Source organism: Merops nubicus, unplaced genomic scaffold (assembly GCF_000691845.1).
Source record: "Merops nubicus isolate BGI_N331 unplaced genomic scaffold, ASM69184v1 scaffold12793, whole genome shotgun sequence".
Lineage (NCBI taxonomy): Eukaryota > Metazoa > Chordata > Aves > Coraciiformes > Meropidae > Merops > Merops nubicus.
In genome coordinates, this window is record NW_008598324.1 from 18,110 (window position 1) to 39,266 (window position 21,157).

At 45.4% G+C, this 21,157-nt stretch overlaps 1 protein-coding gene across 1 annotated transcript in view; it reads left to right on the plus strand.

Annotated features, from left to right (window-relative positions):
* Window positions 1-21,157, plus strand: part of NRG2 (neuregulin 2) — a gene marked incomplete at its 5' end in the record, with an annotated part of 67,725 nt that overhangs the window by 12,001 nt on the left and 34,567 nt on the right. Inside the window, 2 exons of the mRNA XM_008937016.1 lie at window positions 12,263-12,292; window positions 16,684-16,804. Coding sequence (XP_008935264.1) covers window positions 12,263-12,292; window positions 16,684-16,804 — 151 coding nt within the window. The remainder of the gene's footprint in view (window positions 1-12,262; window positions 12,293-16,683; window positions 16,805-21,157) is intronic.

Below are 21,157 nucleotides of genomic sequence, written 5' to 3' on the forward strand. Positions count from 1 at the left end.
TGTGAAAAGTGGTAAGTGAAGAAGCCAGCAAATATCTTGAGCTGTCTGCCATTCAAGCAGAAAGCAGGAGGTTCTGCACATGATCTGTCTTGTATTTTGTTTCATGCTTTCAAGATACAGAGTAAAACAATCTTGGGAGATAAGAAAAATGCAGCTTAGCATAAACGTTTATCTTTGTTATCTGTCACTGGCAATGTGGTTAATTTACATTTTAAATAAACTTACAGTCTATGCATTTTTTTAAAAGGGGGTAAGGAGGAAAGGAAGATGGTGGGATTGATGTTTTATTTTATTTAAGGATTTCTGAGAAGCAAAACTCACCAGAAGACAAGTAATTAAACCATAGCTTTGTGATGGGTGAAGTTGCTTCTGGTTTTCATCCTAGAATGTGTGCTCCATCTCTTAGAGCTCAGAGGATGGATTCTGAGGTTAGGTGGTTTTGTTATTATCTTGGTCTTAATAATTATATTGCTTAACGTGATGGTTTGGATGCACCCTCCAGCTCCAAAAGTCCCTACATTAGTTGCCAGAAGCTGTGAGGGTGCAACTAGGGGAGGGATGACTCTGTGCAAGCTCTGTTTCCTAAGCTCTTCCTCTTGCCATTCACAATGGGTCACTGCGGGAGCCTGGCCACTGTGCTCTGCAGCCCCTTGGTGTGATCCAGCTTCTATGTCGTGCTTTTATTAGCATGAGTCAAATGTGAAGGAAGGTAGCTTACTCCTGTTGCTTCCTGGCATCATTTTCTCTATTAACCTTGGCCACAGCAGTGTTTTCAGTCCTCAGTCTTCTATTCTGTGAAGCAACAATGCGCCATAGGGTCCCCCTCAGCTACTCTGCCTGTAAAATTTCAGTGCTTGCAACGTCTGGAGAAAGGCCATCCATGCTCAAACCTCCCGGCCTTCATGAGTCACGTCTATGAAGTTAGCACTGCTGCTCTGCTGTGTTTCTTCCTGATCCCAGGTGTCCAGACTGAATTTTTCTTCAGACTCGTGCTCTGGCCATCCTATGCAAACCATTCCTATTTTAAGTGGGAGCTGCATGTGCAACCCCTCCTCCCCATGTGCAACACACATGGGCAGCATGTGCCTGCCATCAGAGCCCTGCCTGCCTCCTCTGCTCGTCCTTCCCAGGAACGAGCAGTCCCCTTTCACAAGAGGGAGAGTGTGCCTGAGCAGCGCTCGCCACAAGGCTCTGATCCTGCTCATGGCTTCGGGCACCAGGAAAATGCACATCAGCCCACCACTGCTGCAAGCTGCCCCTTCCCACACCCAGCATGTGCCAGGGTTTAACTCTCCCTCTCTGTCTGGCAAGAATAGGTGGTTGCTGTCACTCAGGTCACAGGGGGAATGAGGACACACCTGAGTTGCCCAGAAATACCTCGAGACCTGAAAAGTAACAAAAGAGAACCAAAAAGCTGGCATGGACCTTTTTCTAGTGAGGGCTGGAAGGTGTTGCAGCTCCAGTAGCTTGCCTGCTGTGCCCTGCTATAGCAGGGCTTTGACTAATCCATTTTCTAAGCTGCCTTGCAGATCTGCCGTTAGCTTCCCACACTCAGCTGCACACACAGCTTGCTGCTGCTATTTGCAGGTCACCTGGCAGGACAGCAGGTGCAGGCTAGTTGTAGTCCTTTGCAAACCTGGAGAAAATGATGGTGATTGCTGCAGGATTTGTAGTTCTGTCACCCCGATTGCACTCTTTCCTCACTTCCTCCTGGTGGAAGCTGAGCAGACTTCATCTGTGCCCAGGCACTTGATGTCCTGGAGTCTCCCTTTTTCCTCACTGCTGGACCTTCTTGGGTTCTTAATAGCTTTCCTCACTTCTGCAAGTTCCTTTCTTCCGTGATATTTTTCAGTAGAAAACTGCGGAGCATCTCCTTGCCTCTGAATCCATGTGCATGCTGTCTTCTGTCCCCACCTCCACCCTTCTCCAGAACTCTCAACACTGATCCTATTGTGTCAAAGTCTCAACACAGTGCTCTGTGAAGCTCTAGTAGTTTAAAACGATTCATCAGAGCTGATATGTGAGCTGGTCTCCCTTTGGAGCCTTCTCCTCTTTCCCAGAAGCTCACTCTGGCTATTGCTGTTTCTATATATCCTGCTGCTTTATATTCTGCTTCTTTACTTCCACCCTGTCCCTGGGGACCTGGTGCATCTGCCTGTCCTGGGCAGGCTGGCTGGGAGTGATGCTCTGTGACTGTCTGCTGGAAAGACGCTTTCAGACCTGGAACTTAGCAGTATTGTTAGAGGTCCTGCATGTTGCTGTGATACAGGTGGGTGAATCCAGGACTAGGAAAACATCCTGAGCTAACGCCGCATCTTGTGATACAGAGATAGGAATTTGGGGACATCTCAGAGTGCCCTCGTAGAGAGAGAGTTTTGCAAGAGGTGGCTGGAGCTGTTGAGGCTTGAGATGAGCATCATGGAGAAGCAAGGTGACCGTAGCCCAACATGCTGTTCCCCTCTAAGGGTGTAGAGGCTCCTGAGCCCACTTGAGTCCTGACTGGCAGAGAATGAGCTCACACACGAGACCCTTATGCCCATGGATGTGAAGGTCTGAGTTTCAGTCTGCTGGTAAAAATCTCTCAGCCTGGTGAAGCAGCGTTGCCATTGCAAAGTATTCTTTGCTCTGTACTGCTACCACTTTTTGGCTTTACACCAGTTTCAGAAAAGCACCTTTTCAGCCATGCAGATCTGCTGCAAATCACTGCAAACATTACACTGAAGAGGGATTTTCTTTAGCAAGAGAGTGTTTGCAGAGCAGAGACCACTTGTCACTCAGAAAATGCCCATCAGCCAATCCTATCACCTCATGTCTCATCTGTAATTCTGGTAGTTCCACAAAATGCCCGGCTCAGAAATAAATGCTTTTGCATTGAAAAAAGCTTTGGGAGGGTGTCAGTTTCTGAGGAAATGCTTCTGGGCCTAGCCAAAACATATTGTGTTTTTCTACTATTTTCAGATTTTTATTAGTTTGAGGTAAATTAGGTTCTTTCTTAGAAAAATGTCCCATTTCCCAGTTCTGTTTATTGGTATCACATGGGCATGAGGGCACAGCTGAGCTGTGACTGTTTCAGATGTTTTTTCCTTGGAAAATGTTTAGACACCTCCTTAACTGACCCCCTCCCTCCCCCCCACTACCTTTGCTAAACACTGCAGGAAAAAACAAATTTCAAGAAAAAATTCTTTATGCTTTGACCTTTTCATGATGGTCTCACCTCTCTTCTCTGACAAGGTGCTGCACACACAGCATGGGCTCCCGGTGCTTTCTCCTTCGTGCATCCAAAGGGTGGTGAGGGACTTTGATCCAGAAGAGGCTGTCACTGTCAGCAGGCTTGAGGACTGCTGGTCACTGTGGACATTGGACTCTCTCAGTATCCTCATTTATAAAGAGGAAATAACTACATACCCTTGGCTCCTGTATTGGCTTGAGCCATGACCTTCATCTGTTTCATGTTCCTTCATCTCTTGTACAAGCATTACTTTGTGCCGCACAACTGCACATACTTGTGGGATGGAGGTTCTTCAGATGATCTCATCTTTTCTTAAACTCCACATTTCTCTCACTGTCATGTTCTGCGATCCTCTCTTTGCACTCTCATGACCATCAGGGCCGAGAAAACCTTCCACAGTTTCACTCATCACCTGCCAGGTGAATCCTGAGCTGTTTCTGCCTTTTTACCACGACAGAGATCCTAATGGCATGAGGCCCTGTACAGTGAGGGGACCAGCGTGCCCTGTGCCCTCTCCTGCAGGGGCACTCCTGTATCTGCCTCTGTTACCCTGTTGCCCGTCTGGGCATTCTCTAACCAGTACTAACACATTGACAACCACCCCAGCCTGCACCACCCAGCAGCACCTGCCCTTGTCCTCCTCCTTGCAGTAGCTAAGCCCACTCTTCTCTGCTCAAAATAGATATTTTGTTCACTACTTTCTTACCTTAATTTCCCCAGGAACAACGAAAGCACCACAAGTCTTTCCAGCCTCAGAAACTAAAATAGTTGTTATGGAAGAAGAGTGTAAGTACCTCTCCCCCTGCTCCCCTCATATAGCTTCTTTCCCCTTACTTGTTTTATTTTTATGAGATGTTTTGCCTTAAATGCTTTATTGCCTCCTAGAATCTTCTTTAATCGCTACTTCTCTTTGATTTCTTCTAAAGCCACTGATCTTTCCCTAGATCTTTCAGAAAATATGATTTCTATTACTCCCTCTTAGAGGGGGAGAGGTTGATAACTATTGCAAAGGTAACTTGAAGAACATGCTGCTTAAAATTGCATCTGGATTTTAAGCATTTCCAGCTCTTTCAAGACATAAGTTTATTGATACTTGTAAGATGTGCTTGTTACGGCCTTTAATTTAGTGGGGGGTTTTATTTTGGTGGTTTTGGGTTTGAGTTTCTTCAGTTTTTTTGAGGATAGGTGAGAAAAGCAAAAGCAGCTATGGGAAATACAAGATAAAAAGACAGGAGTCTTCTAACCATAAGTCCTTAAAAATGTCAGAAATTACATCTGTGCCCCGTCATCACATTTTTCCTTGAGTCCACAGAAAACAAGAATGGATTTCCTAAAATGTTTAATTTATTTCAGTGTGCTGGAAGTGCTTTTTAGCATTCCCTCCTATTCAGCTGTCATGAACGCAGTAGAAAATGGGCTCACAAAAATAAAAATCAAAGCGTGAGTAGAAGTGTAGGTCCAGAAGTCAAGTGCCAGGCTTTTGGTTCAGCTCTTTCTAGTGGAGGGCGCTATTCTGTGTCAGAGAGTCTCTTCCTGCTGGGGACCCCACAGTACCTGGACAGCATCAGCACCCTGGATATCCCACCAGGACACCGTACAACTAAGTGGGCACTCACAGAGCCAAGGACCAGGCGGTTATTTTGAGATCTGTGCTATATTTCCATTTCAGCTGCTTGTGGCCAGAACTGACAGTATAGCTGTCTGTGCCTCTCTGCTGACAATTCCACTTTCCAGAGTTTATGGAGATGTATCCTCCTCAGATAGCTCAATCTTTTATGACTTTAAAGGAAATCTGATTGCTGCCACAGGTATCCTTTAACAGCTTTTCTGGTTAGAAAAAATGCACTTAAAATTTGCTCTTGTGTTTTGCTTATCCTTCCACTGCACTGGGGACATCAAGCTGAGACACAGCACCATTAATACAGCAATCAAACCGTCCTTACCCAGGACCTTTCCTTCGTGTTCACCAGTATAAATCCATGAGACATATTTGCTTTGTATTAGTTATATGCTATTTTTACTAAAAGACAAATTTCAGCAATAGAAAAGAAACTGTCAAAGTGTTGTATAGCTTGCACAGAATTTTCTCTTTTTGAAAAACTTCTTTCTTCTGTAGGAACATCGTCCTTGACTGTCAGTTTTTTTCTTAATGATGTGAAGAGACGGTAAAGTCTCCAGATTTAAAGTTGTAGTTGACTTTTTCCTTCACATTCCTTTTTTTTATGATCTCTCTCAGGTGTTATCTAAGCAACACATAGTCCCCCTGATTTTCATGGTTACCGATGGTGTATCATAGAATTGCACATGTATATAATATATCAGGAGGTAATGAAGTTGTAAGGTGCGGTGATCTGGAAAGCTGACAAGTACCTCATTCTTCTAGAATTCTTGAAATTCTTTTAACTATCTGTATTCCAAAGTTTGTCTGGCACCTGTAGGTTGTTCCACTTCTCATTGTTTCACTAAAAAGTTGTAGATTATCTACTGGATTTTAAACACTGTGTTGAGAAAGCACCATGCAAGCCTGGTGGTAGCTGCAGCGGGAATCATAGAAACATAGAATTGCTTTGGTTGGAAAAGACCTTTAAGATCATCAAGTCCAACCATTAACCTAACACCACCAAGCCCACTGCTAAACCATGTCCCTAATCAAGGAGAGAATGTCTCACAAAGGCAGCTTGGTCACTTCTGTTTGGCCCTTAGTGCAAGGCAGGCATGCTAGGGAAGGGTGTTAGACCTTACACCTCAAGAAGCTCACCATGTTCTCCCCATGGCCCAGACATTCCCTATGGACAAGGGGATAACATCCCATCACTCCATGTACCTACCCTCGTGTGCCTCACCCTGCTGTTGTAGCCTTGTTGTTCCTGGTGTATACATTTTTAACTTTTAACTCATTTTTCCTGAAGGTCACAGTTCCTTCTTGGATGGTCTGGCCTTCCTTTCTACCCTTGCCTTGGGAAAAGGAAAGGGATATCACATATTTTCCCCTTGGAGCACTGTTAAAGCTTTTCTTATGACCTCTAAGTGTACCTACTAGCAAATCCTGCCACATTCTGAGTCACTCCCACCTTCCTGCTCCTCTTCTTCAGTAACCACAGACATCTGGGCACTGCTGCGTCCTTGACACAAGGCATACACCAGACAGCACTCAAAATGCAGGCCAGGTCTCTAAGGCACCCTGCCTCCATTCTTGAGCAACTTTTTTCTCTGGAAGTGTATTATTTTTTCCTGGTTACTTTCCATCTCAGCACCTTCCCATGCTTAGCTGGAACCTGACATGAGGCTACAGGGTGCAAGGAGGCAGATCTGTACCATAGGTTCTTGGAAACGTCTGCATTGTTATGATGATCTCTATGCATGGGATCTCTTCTCCAGCTGCTGTTCCCCTTGCCTGCATGCTGACTGGAGCAGGACGTTCTGGTTCCCTCTGACAGAAGCACTGTTTTATATGGGCCTCACAAATCTCATGACAGTATGGAGAAGCCCAACAGTCTCATGATGTTTCTGGTGTAGAGACAACCCTGATGCCAGTCTGGATCTGGGACCAAAGACAGCACACTTGAGAGATCTGGGATCTGATGGTGCTGCATTTTGAGAGTTGTCTGGATTCAAATCTGACTTGCATCCTTGTCCAGCCCATGTGGATGCAAGCCTGTACTCAAGGTGAGTACTGAGACCTGCCAGACAGAGAGGTGCATTTCCTGATACCTCCACCACATGGTACGTGCATGGCATGGAGTACCACTCAACTTCATTCAGTGGTGTGGACACCTTCAGATGAGCTAGAGCCATATAGCACATGTAACAAGCTGGACAATGGAGTGTGATGAGTTCTAGCTGGGTCATCAAGGTGTAGTGCTGAACTTAACAGCAGCTTTGGTCCACATGGTCAAGCTAGACTCTGAGGGCCAGATTCAGAAAGGAGATAGAGTGTCTGGGAAAGTCTTTTCAGGATGTTGCGTGTTTTGACATGGTACCACAGTTTTACATCTTCCTCTGAGTATATGCTTTTGTTTGATCATTGTCAGACTAGAGCAGCCCTAGAGATGCTCTCTTCAGAAAGCACTGCAGCACAAATGAGAAGACATGTCTACTACTCTTATCAAGAAATCTTCGTATTGAACCCAGTTAGCATGAGATAGTTGTAGTAGCCTCATACATAGTGAAAAAGTGCTAAATAAGGCATGACTTGTGTTTCTCACAGACTAAGACTGTACAGTTGGGTGGTCACAGTGGCTCAGCTCACAGGCAGCAACTTACAGGGATGGGGTAACTTGGTCATGTGCCCTGATGCAGAGGGAAAGATCCTTTACGCTCATGTCGACATCCAGGGAACTCAAAATGGTAAGGTGATCCGGTCACTGCAGCTTGAAGCAGCTGAAGAAGGTTTGGGAGTCTGTGGCCACAGGCTTGCTTGGTAAACAGAGTAGGCATCGGTGTCAAAGTTTAGAAACATTTTGATGGAGCCAAAAATGGAAAAAGGTTCAGAGCATTCTGTGATAGAAGGTTTATGCAGGAGAAAGATACTAATATCTTACCAAATTTTCATTTTTTTAAAAGGTAAGGTAATGTTTGAAATCTCTGGAAAGGTCAGGTAATCCCTTATGCCTGTTTTCAACTGGTGAGTTCTCTGTTTTTTTTTTTTTTTTCTTTGATTTCAACAAACAAGTAAAGTCTTGAGGGTAAAAAGAGAATACAGCCTGGGTGGAGGAAACATGGTTTGGATATCATCAGGATACAAGAGGATCCACCAGTGATGAGCAGATGCTTTAAACCAGCATGTGGATCCTTGCAGCTGCTCACCTGGACTTTGCTCATGCCCTTTGTCTGGGTCACTATCCTGCTAATCTTCTTGAGTACCTTTACCAGCCGATGCAGGCTGGCAGTGTTGGTGAGCTGTCTGATCTCACCCCATTGTGCTCTGCAGCAGAGAGCACATTTTGGGGTCTGATGAGAAGATGAGAGAAAGAAAGAGCAGAAGAGGCAGTGCTGAGTTGTTCTGGGAACATGAGGATTGGGGGGCTAATTTGAGGCACCTGAATGAAAGCTGGGCTCTCTGGATTGATCTTAGGGGCCTTTATTTCAACTGCTGAGGATCACAAGCTCTCCCTGAAATCCCTCTAGAGATCCTTGTTGCAGGGTAGATGAAACAGCCCTTCTTTCTCCAGTTGAGTCTAACTCTCCATACAGCAGATTGGGCCCACAGATTTGTGTCCATAGTTGTCATCTTAGGTGATACCATTGAACTAAGTTGGTAGACTCATTGGTTCAGACTCATTCAAGCTCTCCCTCTCACATTTAATACTTTCCCCAATGCTTAGCATGGAAGTTGTTAGTTGGATGTGTTTTCCTTACTTTCTCTCTCCGGTGTGAGACAGGCCTGGTGAACTTGCATAATTACAGTGGCTCAGTGATGTCTGTACTGTCATGTGGTTTGTAAGTCACATCTAGTCACATCAAAGCCTCAGCATATACCACAGTAAGATTTGCCATGTAATTGAGTTTCAGCCAATTCCCCCCAACCTTGTCTCAAGGCCAGTCTGGCATGGCTTTTACTGGGTGACCATGGCAAATTTGCACGTTAATCGTCTGTTCACTCTGATCACTCCAGTCTGAAGGCACTGTGCTCTCCTGGGGCCAGCAATGCTACAAACAGGAGTGTGATGCTGCTGATTTGGAGTTGAAGGGTGTCCTGTGCCCAGAGCACCGGTAGAAGAGACAGAAGTCAGTCCAGCAAGGTTCATGCAGATAGACCAGTTTTCAGTACTAGACTAAAAATAAGTCCTGGTGTGGCATTTGCTCAGATAATTTAAAACCCACAGCCAGAGGTGTGGTTGATAATTGAGTGGAGCCTGCACACACACAGGCGTGGTACCTTGAGGTGTACGTGTTGGAGATCTCGCCGTCAGGCTGCAAAGGGAGCTGTGTTGGGCCTGTCTGCTGTCAGGTCCTGGCTGTGGCTTATTTTGCATGTGTGTTTTTTAAGTCGCCATCACATCTACTACTCTAGATGTGATGTGAGACAGGCCTTTGTGACTCTAAAGGCGAAGATGGGCAGTATGGAGTGAAGCAGAGGATGAAAGCTGATGTCCCCTGGAAGAACTGAGGCTGTAAGCCCAGTGTTCAGATCAGGAGGATGTGTACCAGGATATCTGCTCTGTCTGCCTTCATCGTGTGATCCTGGCATGTTGTTTCACTTCTTGGGCTTCAGCTTCAGCCTGCAGAGCATTCATACTGGCACTGGCCCTGCAAAAGGCTTTTTAGGTTGTTTATCAAATCCTCTCAGTGAAGTGTCATGTTGCTGTTATGACAATTGATGATGGGGATGTGGGAGAATGAAATGCTGCAGTACTAATATGCAGTACTAATATGCATTCTGGGAACCCTGTAGCAGAGAAAAGCATAGGGAGGGCTCCTTCATAAAGCTGGAGAGATCAGACTGTAGGAGAAACTAGAAGTTTTATAGTAACACAAGACTTTGTCCCTGCAATAGCTACCTGTCCTATGGAAAGAACCAGTCCATCCCTTAGCGCTCCGGAAACACCTGACCAGTGCAGATGTGGGAAGTGCTACCTGTGTTGTTGTGATCAGCAATATCTGATGCTCTGAGATGAGTGTCCTGCAGTCTGGCATTTACATTTTGGAATGAATTTCTAGTCTTCTATTGGTCATCATGATCCCCTCAAGAACTGGGAACATAGTTCCAGCAGGATCTTTTTCAGTAAAGTGCAGAGGTAACTTTTGGGTCTTTTCCAAGTGAATAAACACACAGAAGCAGAATTTTTATGATTGTCAAGAGTCCCCAGTCTGTTGCCAGGCGAGCCCCAGTCTCCACAGGCCCCTCTGTTTTTATATATGAATAGCAGCAGCGAGCATCCAGCCTCTATGCAGATTTAGTAAGAAAAGAGAGTGTCGTACCAGACAACAGAAATCTGCCACAGAGAGAATGGTTAGGATCAACAGCCCCTCAGTGTATTCATCAGTGTAAATCATGGATTTAGTGTGGCTCGCCTCAGGATTATGGTGCTACATCTAAGGAATAGCTCGGTCAGACACCTCATCCATGTTCTTCTGACAAGCAGTTGGATGAATTTGGTTGAGAGGAACCTCAGCAATTCTGTGTTTTATCAGTAAGTACATGAGGCATATACAGAGCAGGCAATTTGTATACACTCTCCAAACAGCTGAGTTCATCTGTCTAACTGAATGTCTAAATATTGAGAGAATGAAGTGTCTGTACTCTATGAACCCACCAGTCAAAGTTATTTATAAAAAAAAAAAGAAAAAGGAGCAGTGAAACTATCACCATCTCCCTGCTCTCCTCGACAGTAGCTGTAGTTTGTGAAAAATTAACTATAATTTATAGTCCAAGCTGCATTTATTAACTCTTTGCAGGGGGAATATTTCACCAGATTTCTGAGAACAGGCTGGTGAGCTGTCTGCAAAGGTTAAATGACGTGCGTGGTAAGAATTGTGTAAGAATCCCTACACAATCATTAATGGCCTTTCTGCGTAGATGGATTGTGTGAAGGGAAGTCCACATGGTAATGTCAGTGCCCTTGGCTCCCCTCCCTGCTGCCCCGTCATTGATGTTAGTCCTGAATAAACTAGGCATGCGGTGGAGAATATATGCCCTGAGTGACTACAGTGCTCTGAATCTCTTGTTTATGCTGCATTGTCCTCATTAACTGGGACAGCAACAATAAAATGTGGGTTCAGATTGTTTGCAACCACATCCATCGAGTTGCAGGCCTATTTTCCCTATCCTCACCTCTTTATTCCCCTCTGCTTTGTCCTCAGTCCTGGGACAGAGACCAGCTGGAGATCTGACTTGCTGCTGCTGCTCCAGCTTTGTTCCACCTTGCAGGAGCTTTGTATTTGTCTATGTGTTTGCAGAGACCCCTGTCTCAATAGCAGCTTGCTTATTCCCACTGGTCTAATTTCACAATTTCTTTCCTATAGATTGCCCCATGCATGCTCCATGTTTCCTGCTCTTAATTCATTGAAGTACTTGGGAGGGCAGTTGGTACACGACTGATGCGACTGCACAAAACCCCTCATTGTCTTCCACTGCCTTCATGTGAGTCCCTTTCCATGTAAGTTGCAGCTAACATCCAAAAAGGTTCCCTTGCTTATTCAGATAGAATCATAGAATCATGGAATTGTTTGGGTTGGAAAAGACCTTTAAGGTCATCATGTCCAACCATTAACCTGATTCTACCAAGTCCACTGCTAACTCCTGTCCCTAAACACTATATCTATATGTTTTTTAAACACATCCAGGGATGGTGATTCAACCCCTTCCCTGGGCAGCCTGTTCCAAGGCTTGACAACCCTTTTGGGGAAAAAATTTTTCTTAATATGCAAGCTAAAACTCCTCTAGTGCAACTTGAGGCCATTTCCTCTTGTCATGTCGCTTGTTCCTGGGGAGAAGAAACCAACCACCACCCCTCTACAACCTCCTTTCAGGAAGTTGTAGAAAGTGAGAAGATCTGCCCTGAGCTTCCTTTTCTCCATGCTAAACGACCCCAGGTCCCTCAGCCACTCCTCATAAGACTTATGCTCTCCATTTATCTCAGTACTTTTACAACTTTCTAAGTCATTTGGGATAGGTGGAGTTGTGTTGGAGGCTGAATGAAGGACTTATGCTATCACAAAAGCCAACAGGGAGCAAAATCTGCCTGGTACTGTGTGGCAGCTAAGGTTAAATAGCTGTAGGAAGTGACTTCTGGATTATCAGGCATATCTTAGTGGTGTTTGGAGTGGAGATAGAATCCTAGAATCCTAGAATGTTTGGGTTTGAAGGGACCTCCAAAGGTCATTTAGTCCAACCCCCCTGCTATAAGCAGGGACATCTCCAACTAGGTCAAGCTGCTCAGAGCCTCATCAAGCCTGACCTTGAATGTCTCCAGGGATGGGGCCTCCACTACCTCTCTAGGCAATCTATTCTAGTGGTCTATCACCCTCATATTAAAGAACTTAGATTATAAAGAATCCAGAGATGAATGAACATGCACGACTGCAAATAACCTGTATGTGGGGCTCACTTTACCAACGCTGGTCAACAAACTGCAGATGGCTCAGGACCAAGCAGATATTTATTAAGGTTTTTCCGGTGATCCAGACTGATGTAGAATACATATAAACATGAAGTAACTGAGGTCTCTCTTGGCCTTATGCTTCAATGGGCTTGTCTGTGATCTACAGCCATGAGGTGTCAAGGTGGTGGTGGTGGGGACACATTTAAAGCCAGGCACAATTAACATTTTCTAAGCGAGACATTTCACTTCCCTCTCCTCCCCCACCAGAGCTGCTCCCTGAGTTGGCAGGTGGCTGCTTGCTCCCAAACTAGTTACAGCTACTGCCCTCATGAACGTGAAGCCCGAGCTCCAGCAACACCCCAGAGCAGCCGGACACCTTGAGAAGCTCTGGACTCTGTGTTACTGTTCAGGAGTGAGATTCCAGGGTTACAATAGATAAAGATCCGTATTCAGTACATCAGAACTCAAAATGAACACTAGGAATTCTATGAGTAGAATACAGAAAAAACCCGGGTGACAAATGCTGTGTGTGCAGGATGGTCTTCCCATCTCCAAAGGGAAAAACAGAACCAGAGATGGCACAAAAAAGGACTGCAGGTAGGTCCACCTTTGTATAAGAAGCTACTAAAGGGTTCATTGCTTTCCAGCTAGGGAAGGAGCTGCTGGTTGTACTTTATAAAGCCACAGGTAGCAGAGGGGAAAGGAGCTGGGGATGATAACTCTTTTTTCTAACAGAAGAGCCGGGAAGGGGCAGGTTTAAAAGAAGTAAATGGAGATGTGTCTTCGCGTTGTGAACATAACACTGGAGGTCTTGTCACAAATATTGTGGATGCCACAAGATTAGATTTGTTCAAATGGCAACAAGACGCATTTGTGTCTAGTTTCCAGTAAAGAAATCCATCAAAGACTACTAACTACAAAGACACTCTTGCTGACTTAGGTTGTCTCTGAGCTGCTTCTGCTCATCCTAGATGGCCAGAAGAAATTTATCATTGCATGCTCATACTGATCTTACTTAAGCATTGTCTATTGGCCACTGTCAGAGACCAGAGAGGGCTTTGGTTTGACCAGTGCTGCTCATCTGATGGTCTTATAATGGTCTCTATTCCATGACACTCTCTTCTCAATAGGGAACTAACTGCGCCAACTGTCTCTTTCTGTAGCCTTTGCTACATCTCTGCTGCTAACAAATGGACCACTGTAACAGGATTCTGTGACTCAGTTTTAAAACACTTTGTGCTTCTTTGGGAGAAAAGGTGTGGTACTTGTAGAAAACAGGATTTAAAAGAAAGCTATGTTAACAAGATGTTTCTAGTGGAATTGGTCAGGCATCTATTGTTCTGACAGGCACAGCTCTCCTGGCAGCTCTCTGGAAGTGTACAACATGCATGAGTCCCAAGCCTCATTCATGTCACTCTCCTAAAAAAATTGTTTAAAAGGAACAAAATTGTTTATGTGGGATGAATATTCCATGCACTAGATGGTCAGCACTGTCATCTAGTCTGTTATTACAACATCACACAGCACTGCATCTCCCTGGCCACCTGTTCTGGTGGAAACAGTACTTTTTTCTCTGAGGTGTTTTCTGTGGGGAGATTTCTGGGCTCTGTTTTTATTTCTTGCTCTCTGCCCCTCCCTTACAGTGGGCAGGCTTGCTCTAGAAGCCTTTCCTGTAGGATTTATGATGTGACACACTGTCAGGTGGATTGTTTTGCTTGCTAGCAATTGTTACATTTGATGGTTGCAGGGGTGACAGCTTTCTGCAGGATGTGCTTGTTCTTCATGCTCCTTTCAATTTACACTGGTGCTTTGGTTCATGAAGTTACAGTGCTCCCTGATCTGAGGTATGCATGCAGCTTTAACAGAAACCTGCTCGCTGTGCAGTCTTCAGGTACTTCAGGAAAAGCCTTCAAGCACTCCAAACCAAAGGCCACCATGCAAGTGGCTTTCAGCAGCTCCTGTGGTGGGTGCTGGCCAGCCTAGGTTTTATTTTCATGCTCATTTTTAAGATGGAATTTGGTGTTAAGGCTTCAGTGGGTGCATCAAGCAATAGCTAATGGGCCTTGCAAAGGAAGACCAGGTGCAATCACATGTAATTAGAGCTCCTCTGTCCTGAACCTGCAGCCCTCCACTGAAGAAATGTGCTACTATCTCGTAAAGGTGTTAATTATACAGACAGGTTACAAAGGCATTACAATGTCTTTTGGTTCTAGTTGCCATTAATCTTAACTGGAAGAGAGAGCTGAGTTTCCCTACAGAAGTTAGGAAGCTTTCATATTGAAGGGTTTTTTTGCAAAGACCTCTTTAGTGGCTTGGTCAAATCATCATCCCTTCTAACACCCAGCATAGACTCTGCTGGACACCCAGTATAGTGGTCCTCACATTTGGCTCCCAGCTGGCTGATGTACGTGCCCTAGGAGGGGAGCAGCTATTTGCTGTCCTGGGGCCATGTGCATTTTCAGTCTTGGCTGAAGTAGTTTCCATGTCTGGCTTGCAGAGCACTTTGAGACAACTTGCTGTGCCCTGGATAGCTGTGAAAAGACAGCCCCAGAAGCAATGTTTTTTTTTTTTTAAGGCAAAGCATAGAAATAGCTCTTTTTGGTGTATGACCCCAGCTCTGTCAGACAGTGGAAGGCGTTGACTTGCCTATGGCAACAGAAGACAATGGGGTTGTACTATGCACTGCTTCAAGCAAAATGGATAGTACACTTGGCTCTGCCTTGACCTGTGTGCAGGTGACAGTGTGGGCTACTCCTGCTTGTGCATGGTCTAATGAGCAAACTCCTCATTCTGAAAGATCTGACCATACGGTCAGAGGCAGTTCTGAAAGCAAGGCATCCAGAATAAGTTTGTTTGGTTGCTCAAGGTGCCAAGCATCACCCAAATGAGAAAGTCTTCACAGAATGCTGGGAGCCGTCCTTTACCAGTGAAAGCCTAGACATGTCTGACAAGTGCTGGGCTGGAGCTGGAGCGTGAGAACAGAGACCTTGGCTCTGGAGGTGTGGGCTGGAGCTGGAGGCAGCAGGGCAGGCACCCGCGGCAGCCTCTGAACCTGCTCCCTCCAGGGCACGCTCTGGCATGCCTCACTGCTTCCCCCGTGCTTCTGACTAGCTCTTGCCTGAGGCTCTGAGGCTCCAGCTCCAGCCTTCTTCCTTGAATCCTGTGTCAATGAGGTGTTTAGTCTTCAGCCACTGGTTTGAAGTCGCTAACCTCGCCATGAGGTTTGTTAATGCTTTGGAAAGCAGGATGGAGAAGGGCATCTCCTCAGAAACCTCAACTACAGCATAAAAGGCACTAGAAAGTAGGTAATAGCCACACTGATGGAGATACAACTGCGATAGAGTACAAGCAAGGTGAGTAGTCCAGGAAGGGGGACTACCTTTAATGGGATTAAGCATTCTGTTGGAAAAAGCAGGCGCTTTTGAGTGCCCAGCCTTTCTTTCAGTTACATGAACCTGGGTCTGTATTCCTCAAAGTTGGTCTGCTTTTGTAACCAGTGCCAATTGCTCTAAAAAAAAAACTTTTTCCCTTCCTAGAAGCCTCTATCTTGCCTATAGACACTCGCTCCTTTGGGTGTGAGTTGTCTGGGTCATTCAGAGACAGGAATTGCAGTGATATTCTGCAGCATAATATCAGGGGTTTTTTGTACCCTATATGGCTGGAAAGAATTTCTCCAGAAATAAATTTGAATTTGGAAAAGTATCTGTATCCCAGGAAACTTGAGTTACACTGGCTGCCTCATTCTTAGCATAGACTGGGGCTCACTGACTTCTGCTGATGAACTTCTGCTTGGTCTTTTGAGGCAGCCCATTGGGGCATGACAAAGAAATGCTCAGAAATAGGGGTGGGAGAGGTGGAGCTGTTCTTGTTTGCACTGGACCTGTTCTGGGGACAATGAGAGCACTTGCTTCTGTCTCTGAAAACTTATTTCCTCCCAGAGATGTGGAGCAATGAAATGTCCCCTGCAGTAGCAGGGTCTTGGTCCAATACCATGATGCAAATCAGGCCTCAGCAGCACGCCTCTGTGACTGCAGCACATGTTCTTCCTAACCTCCTGTCTGTCTGCTGGTGCAGGGCTGCATGCATGTGTAAGGGGAGGGCAAGAAAAGGTGGGAAGCTTCTCCCTGCAGCTTACCAAAAATATGATCTTGTCCTGACATGCTGGGTGCTTAGAGGAACGTGTGTCCTTAACTCCTCACTCACTTGACCACTTCTGCTGTGAAAGGAAAGGTCAAGTTGCATCCCAGGACCTGGAGAGGTGAAGGTGGGTCTAAAGGCACAGGCAGATTTTGGTGCTTTTGCTTTGACAAATGAACTAGTTGAAAATCATCTAAGAAAACAGAATTGCCCAAGAAAGGAAATAACAATTTATCCTTTTTGTGTGTGTGTGTGTTTTTTTTTCCCCTGCAGTAACCACAACTCTCTCCTCCTGGTCTGGGCATGCTAGAAAATGCAATGAAACAGCCAAGTCCTATTGTGTCAATGGTGGGGTATGCTACTACATCGAAGGGATTAATCAGCTGTCTTGCAAGTAAGTGAGTGTTTTCTTGTGTCAGTATGGAAATTAGCTGGCTGGGGGAGAGGAGACCTCTGTGTAACTGCAGCAGGAGGGGGAGCTCTGAAATTCTCTTGGCAAATGAAGTTTGAGCTGTACAGGTTCAGAAAGGGAGACCAGAGCGGCAGCAATGGGGAAGGAGGGATCATATTTTCTTTTTTGTGTGAGTGCCACTGTTCCCTTTTCCTGACTCTTCATCTAAGAATATGTTTGTCCTGGCCGTTTCCTTTCCCTTTCTTCCCTCTCTCCTCTGCAGCTTCGGGAAAGGTCTGACCCTTTTGGTCTCCCTGAGCTAGGTCAAATCTCCACATCCCCCGTTGACATGTCCTCCCCTCCAAGCAGGGGCCTTTCTCCAGTGCACAGGCACCTCCCTTCTCCATGACTGGAGGAGGTCCCTTGCTGACACCTGCCTCTTACCTCTCCTGTCCACACCTTGTGAGCACAGAAGTGGGTTTAGCATACAGCTGCATAGTCTGAGGGATGTGGAATGGGATGTGAGACCTTTTCACCTCTGGTTCAAATCTATCACAATAGCATCTCACAGCTTGCCCTCCAAGCCTCATGGGGACTGTGAATGCAAAATACTCCGACTGCCAGTGCTGGAGATGCAGGTAGCCAAAGCACGCCTGTGCCTGCCCCTGGGCTCCTGCAGACTGAGCATGAGGTGGTGCCCTGGGTACACATTCTCTGAGCAGATGCAGTTGGCTTCTGAGCTCCCCTGGGGATCCAGGCATCACTCTGCTTGGCTTGGAGAAGCCCAGAGCTGAGCATTTTCTGCCTGCATGGCCTAGAGACCTCTCTGTGGAGATGCACAGCCAAGGGTGTGGACTTACATCTGTGGATATCATCCTGGTACCACTGCTAGCTGGTGTGATGCTCACTAGATGCCTCAGCTTCTCAAGCCTTGAAGAACACATCTGAACAGAACCATTGCCCCTCCTGGAAGGACTGTGAGCTGGATTACGCTGAGCACAACTCCTCCCTTCTCCAGTACTCCGTTTTGGCAGGGAGTAGTAGGAACGACTGTGTGGAAAAGCATTCTGCTGAGCTCCTGTGCTCTCACTTTCCAATGCAGGATCAGCTGTGGTGGGAAAGACATAAGATGAACAGCATCTTCCAGTTCTCCCAGGCTTGGCCGTTCAGACATGAAAAGAGCCAGGTAGGACAGAAAACAGATGCTGTGATCCTCGACATTTCTCATGTGCATGAAGTGAGAGCAGCCCTTGTACACCATAGACCTGTGGTTTAGGGTAGTTGTCTCTGCCACTGGCTTCTTGGTGGTATTGTAAGCTCATCTTGCCAGTGTTCCCCTTAGGAAATGTGGAGAGAGTCCCATATGATGAATCAAAATCACAGCCACTATTCTGCTGTAGTCCCAGGAAGTCCCAGCAGTTCCAGTCTTTCCATGCTGGGGAGGGCTCAACCCTTGAAGCCTGGAGGAGTGTATGGATCAGTATCTCTATCTGTAAGCAACAGGTGGTGTCAGAAGCATAGATCTCTAGGCTATTTCCTTTGGGAAGAACTTGAATCCAGATCAAGACCTTTCAAATTGAATCAATTTCTAATTACAGACAGAGTTGCCTGAACTCCTGCCATATGTAGCTATACTGGTAAGGTTCCAGTTTTCCTACTAAAGGATACATGTGGTAGTTATCAAATGTCTTCAGCAGATAGACTGTTTTAATCAAAGTGATTCCAGCCTTGCGAAGAAAGAGTCTACCTTCAAACCAGGCTGCTATGATAGCTTAGGAACAAAGAAGAAGCTCAGTGACAGATTCCATTAAGATTTTATGTGCCATAGAAAACAGACCTAATTATTTCATATCATTTGAAAGCCTTACTTCCTTACTTGTAGATGGTAAAATGATTTCTTTTTCTGCTGAGTCCCAAGACATCAGTTGCTAAAACCAGACAGGATTTGAATGGGTGTATATTGAAGGGTAGTAAAGTGTTAACCAAAAGGAGGTGCTTTGAGGGTCTGCACTGTCACTGCTCATTTACCAGAAAAAATCCAGTTTTGTATTAACAGAAACACAGAGGACCCAAGTGCCTTCCACATAGTACAGTCATTTCTGATCTTACTGCTTGAAGAGGTATCTGGATGTTTGTTCTCCTTGGGTGTTTTTAACCTTAAATCAGAGACTGAAGATAAGAAATCCTGGCTTTTGAAGTGGGGTAATTTTAGAATCATTGGACTCCAGAAGACAATAGTTATTGAGAAATGCAGAAGCATTTGAACTGGACATAGTATTTCCCATAAAATGGCTTTCCCAGTAACATGGACGATTCTTGGAGAAGGCTGATGGTCAATAAGGGAACTTAACATGTGCCTGCCTGCAAACTAGCAAAATCCTGAAACAGTTCACAGCTTCCTTATTGCACCAAGACTGGAGATCTGCTGCTGTGGTTTATGAGAGATACAGTGATACAGATTTGGAGGAGAAACTAGAGGAGGTGAAGATGCAGGTTTTGACTTTCATTTCTGAACTCTGTGTCATGGGACCCAGCCTTGGTCATCCAGCCTTGCCATGTCTCTGAGACATGAGCACTGAGGAGATCAATATATCTTTCTGCACACAACCTCTTCAAATGCCTTGGAGGTCAAACAAGAGCCACATGAGAATCTTGAGCCAGGAACAAGTGTCCATGTGCTGTTCCCACTTTGCTATTCTGATCAGTGTCAGCAGAGCCTTCAGGGGTCTTTTGGCACTATGTGCCAGCTTGCACTCCTCCTCCACTGAGTGCTAAGTTGACTCTAGCACCCCGGCACCCATGTGATGTTACCAGACTTTCCAACACAGGCTATCAGAAAGCAGAATTTTAGAGTGTTCCTGGAGTGGACTTCGTTGTCTGCAGCTGTCCACAAACATAGGAGATCCTTCCTGTAGATGTTACCCCTGGTATTCTGGAGCAGAAAAAATGCAGCTGGGTTCTCAAATGATCTCTTCTCCTGAAGTGGCCCGTGATTACTTTCTTACAGATACTGCCTAAATTGGCAGCTGGCCTTTTATTATTATTTTTTTTTAACAGGCTTCTCTGAAACATGTTCGTCCTGGTCTTTTAAACTCTGAGAAACAAACTGTTTGCCTGTAACCCATCTCCTCCATCCTTTTCGATACACTTCAGCTAGACCTTGGACAGTACATTTTCTTCACTGAGGAAGACCCCAGAATGGACTTGGAGCTGTTCCAGAAATTATGTCTTTTTTTTGAATTGTGTGCTTGCATAATTTTGTCCTAAATTTGAAGTAAATTCTACACATGGTAGTGTCAAAGGAAACCTGAGCATGATTCAATCTGTTCTGTTATACTGACTCTGCAAACAGACCACCTGGAAGTTAGATGGGAGAAGTGTGATGTGCCTCAGGTATTCTGCAAATTTTCGGTGTAAACTCAGGAAATGACTGAGCCGCACGCACATGGAATTGACTCGATAGCCTTAGTAAATTAAGAAGACCCAGGCTCTTGTTGACAGGAAGAATTTCTTGACCCTTCTCCAGATCATTTTGATCAGAGAGGCCTTATGAGTTGGACTGGTTTCGCACATAAATGTAGGGAGGTGGCAACTTTGAGTAGAGCAGTGCCTGCAGAAGGGATGCAGATAAGCAAGTCTCAAGGCCTTGAGCTGAGCTAGGACACAGAGGAGCGGTGACTGGTCTGTTGTGTCCTGCTGAGCCTCTGATCTTGTGTCTGCCTCAGTCTTGGAGCCCATTGGGTTCTTGGCCAATTTTATTGCTGGGTGTCAGGCCCAACAGGGCTGTGTTAGCATCTGTATCACAGCAAAAATGCTCTTTGTCCCAATCAGGTCTTGGCACACGTTCTACAGTTGGGGTCTTCCCAGTCAAGCAAAGAAACAAACCAAGACTCCTTGCAGCACAATCCTTCTCTGCTCACTTAAACACACTTTGTGACTTGTTCATGTGGTTGGTGTAAAGTGACTGGCATCCTAGGTCAGGATCTTCCTAAATTACATGGGATCAGAAGACTGAAAGAGCTTTATAGAACAACACCCCTCATTGTGGTGGACCAGTTGTGCTTGTAAGAGTCAAGCTGAAGGATAAACAAATGCTGATGGATGAACAGACTTTTTGAGTTTGGGCTGACAGCATTGTGTTGTGTATGACAGTGATGTCACAGGCCTGGAGGGCCTCAGACAAAAGCAAAAGTCAAGGAGAGAATAAAAAACAAAACAAAGCAAAAGAGAAAAGATCAATTCATTTTTAAACATGTAGATGTATGCAAATAACCCATTTACAGAATTAATTGCTAGAAGCCCGTTTACTTGCATCCTCCATGTACCTTGTTTCCTCCAGATTTTTGCAGAAGGGAA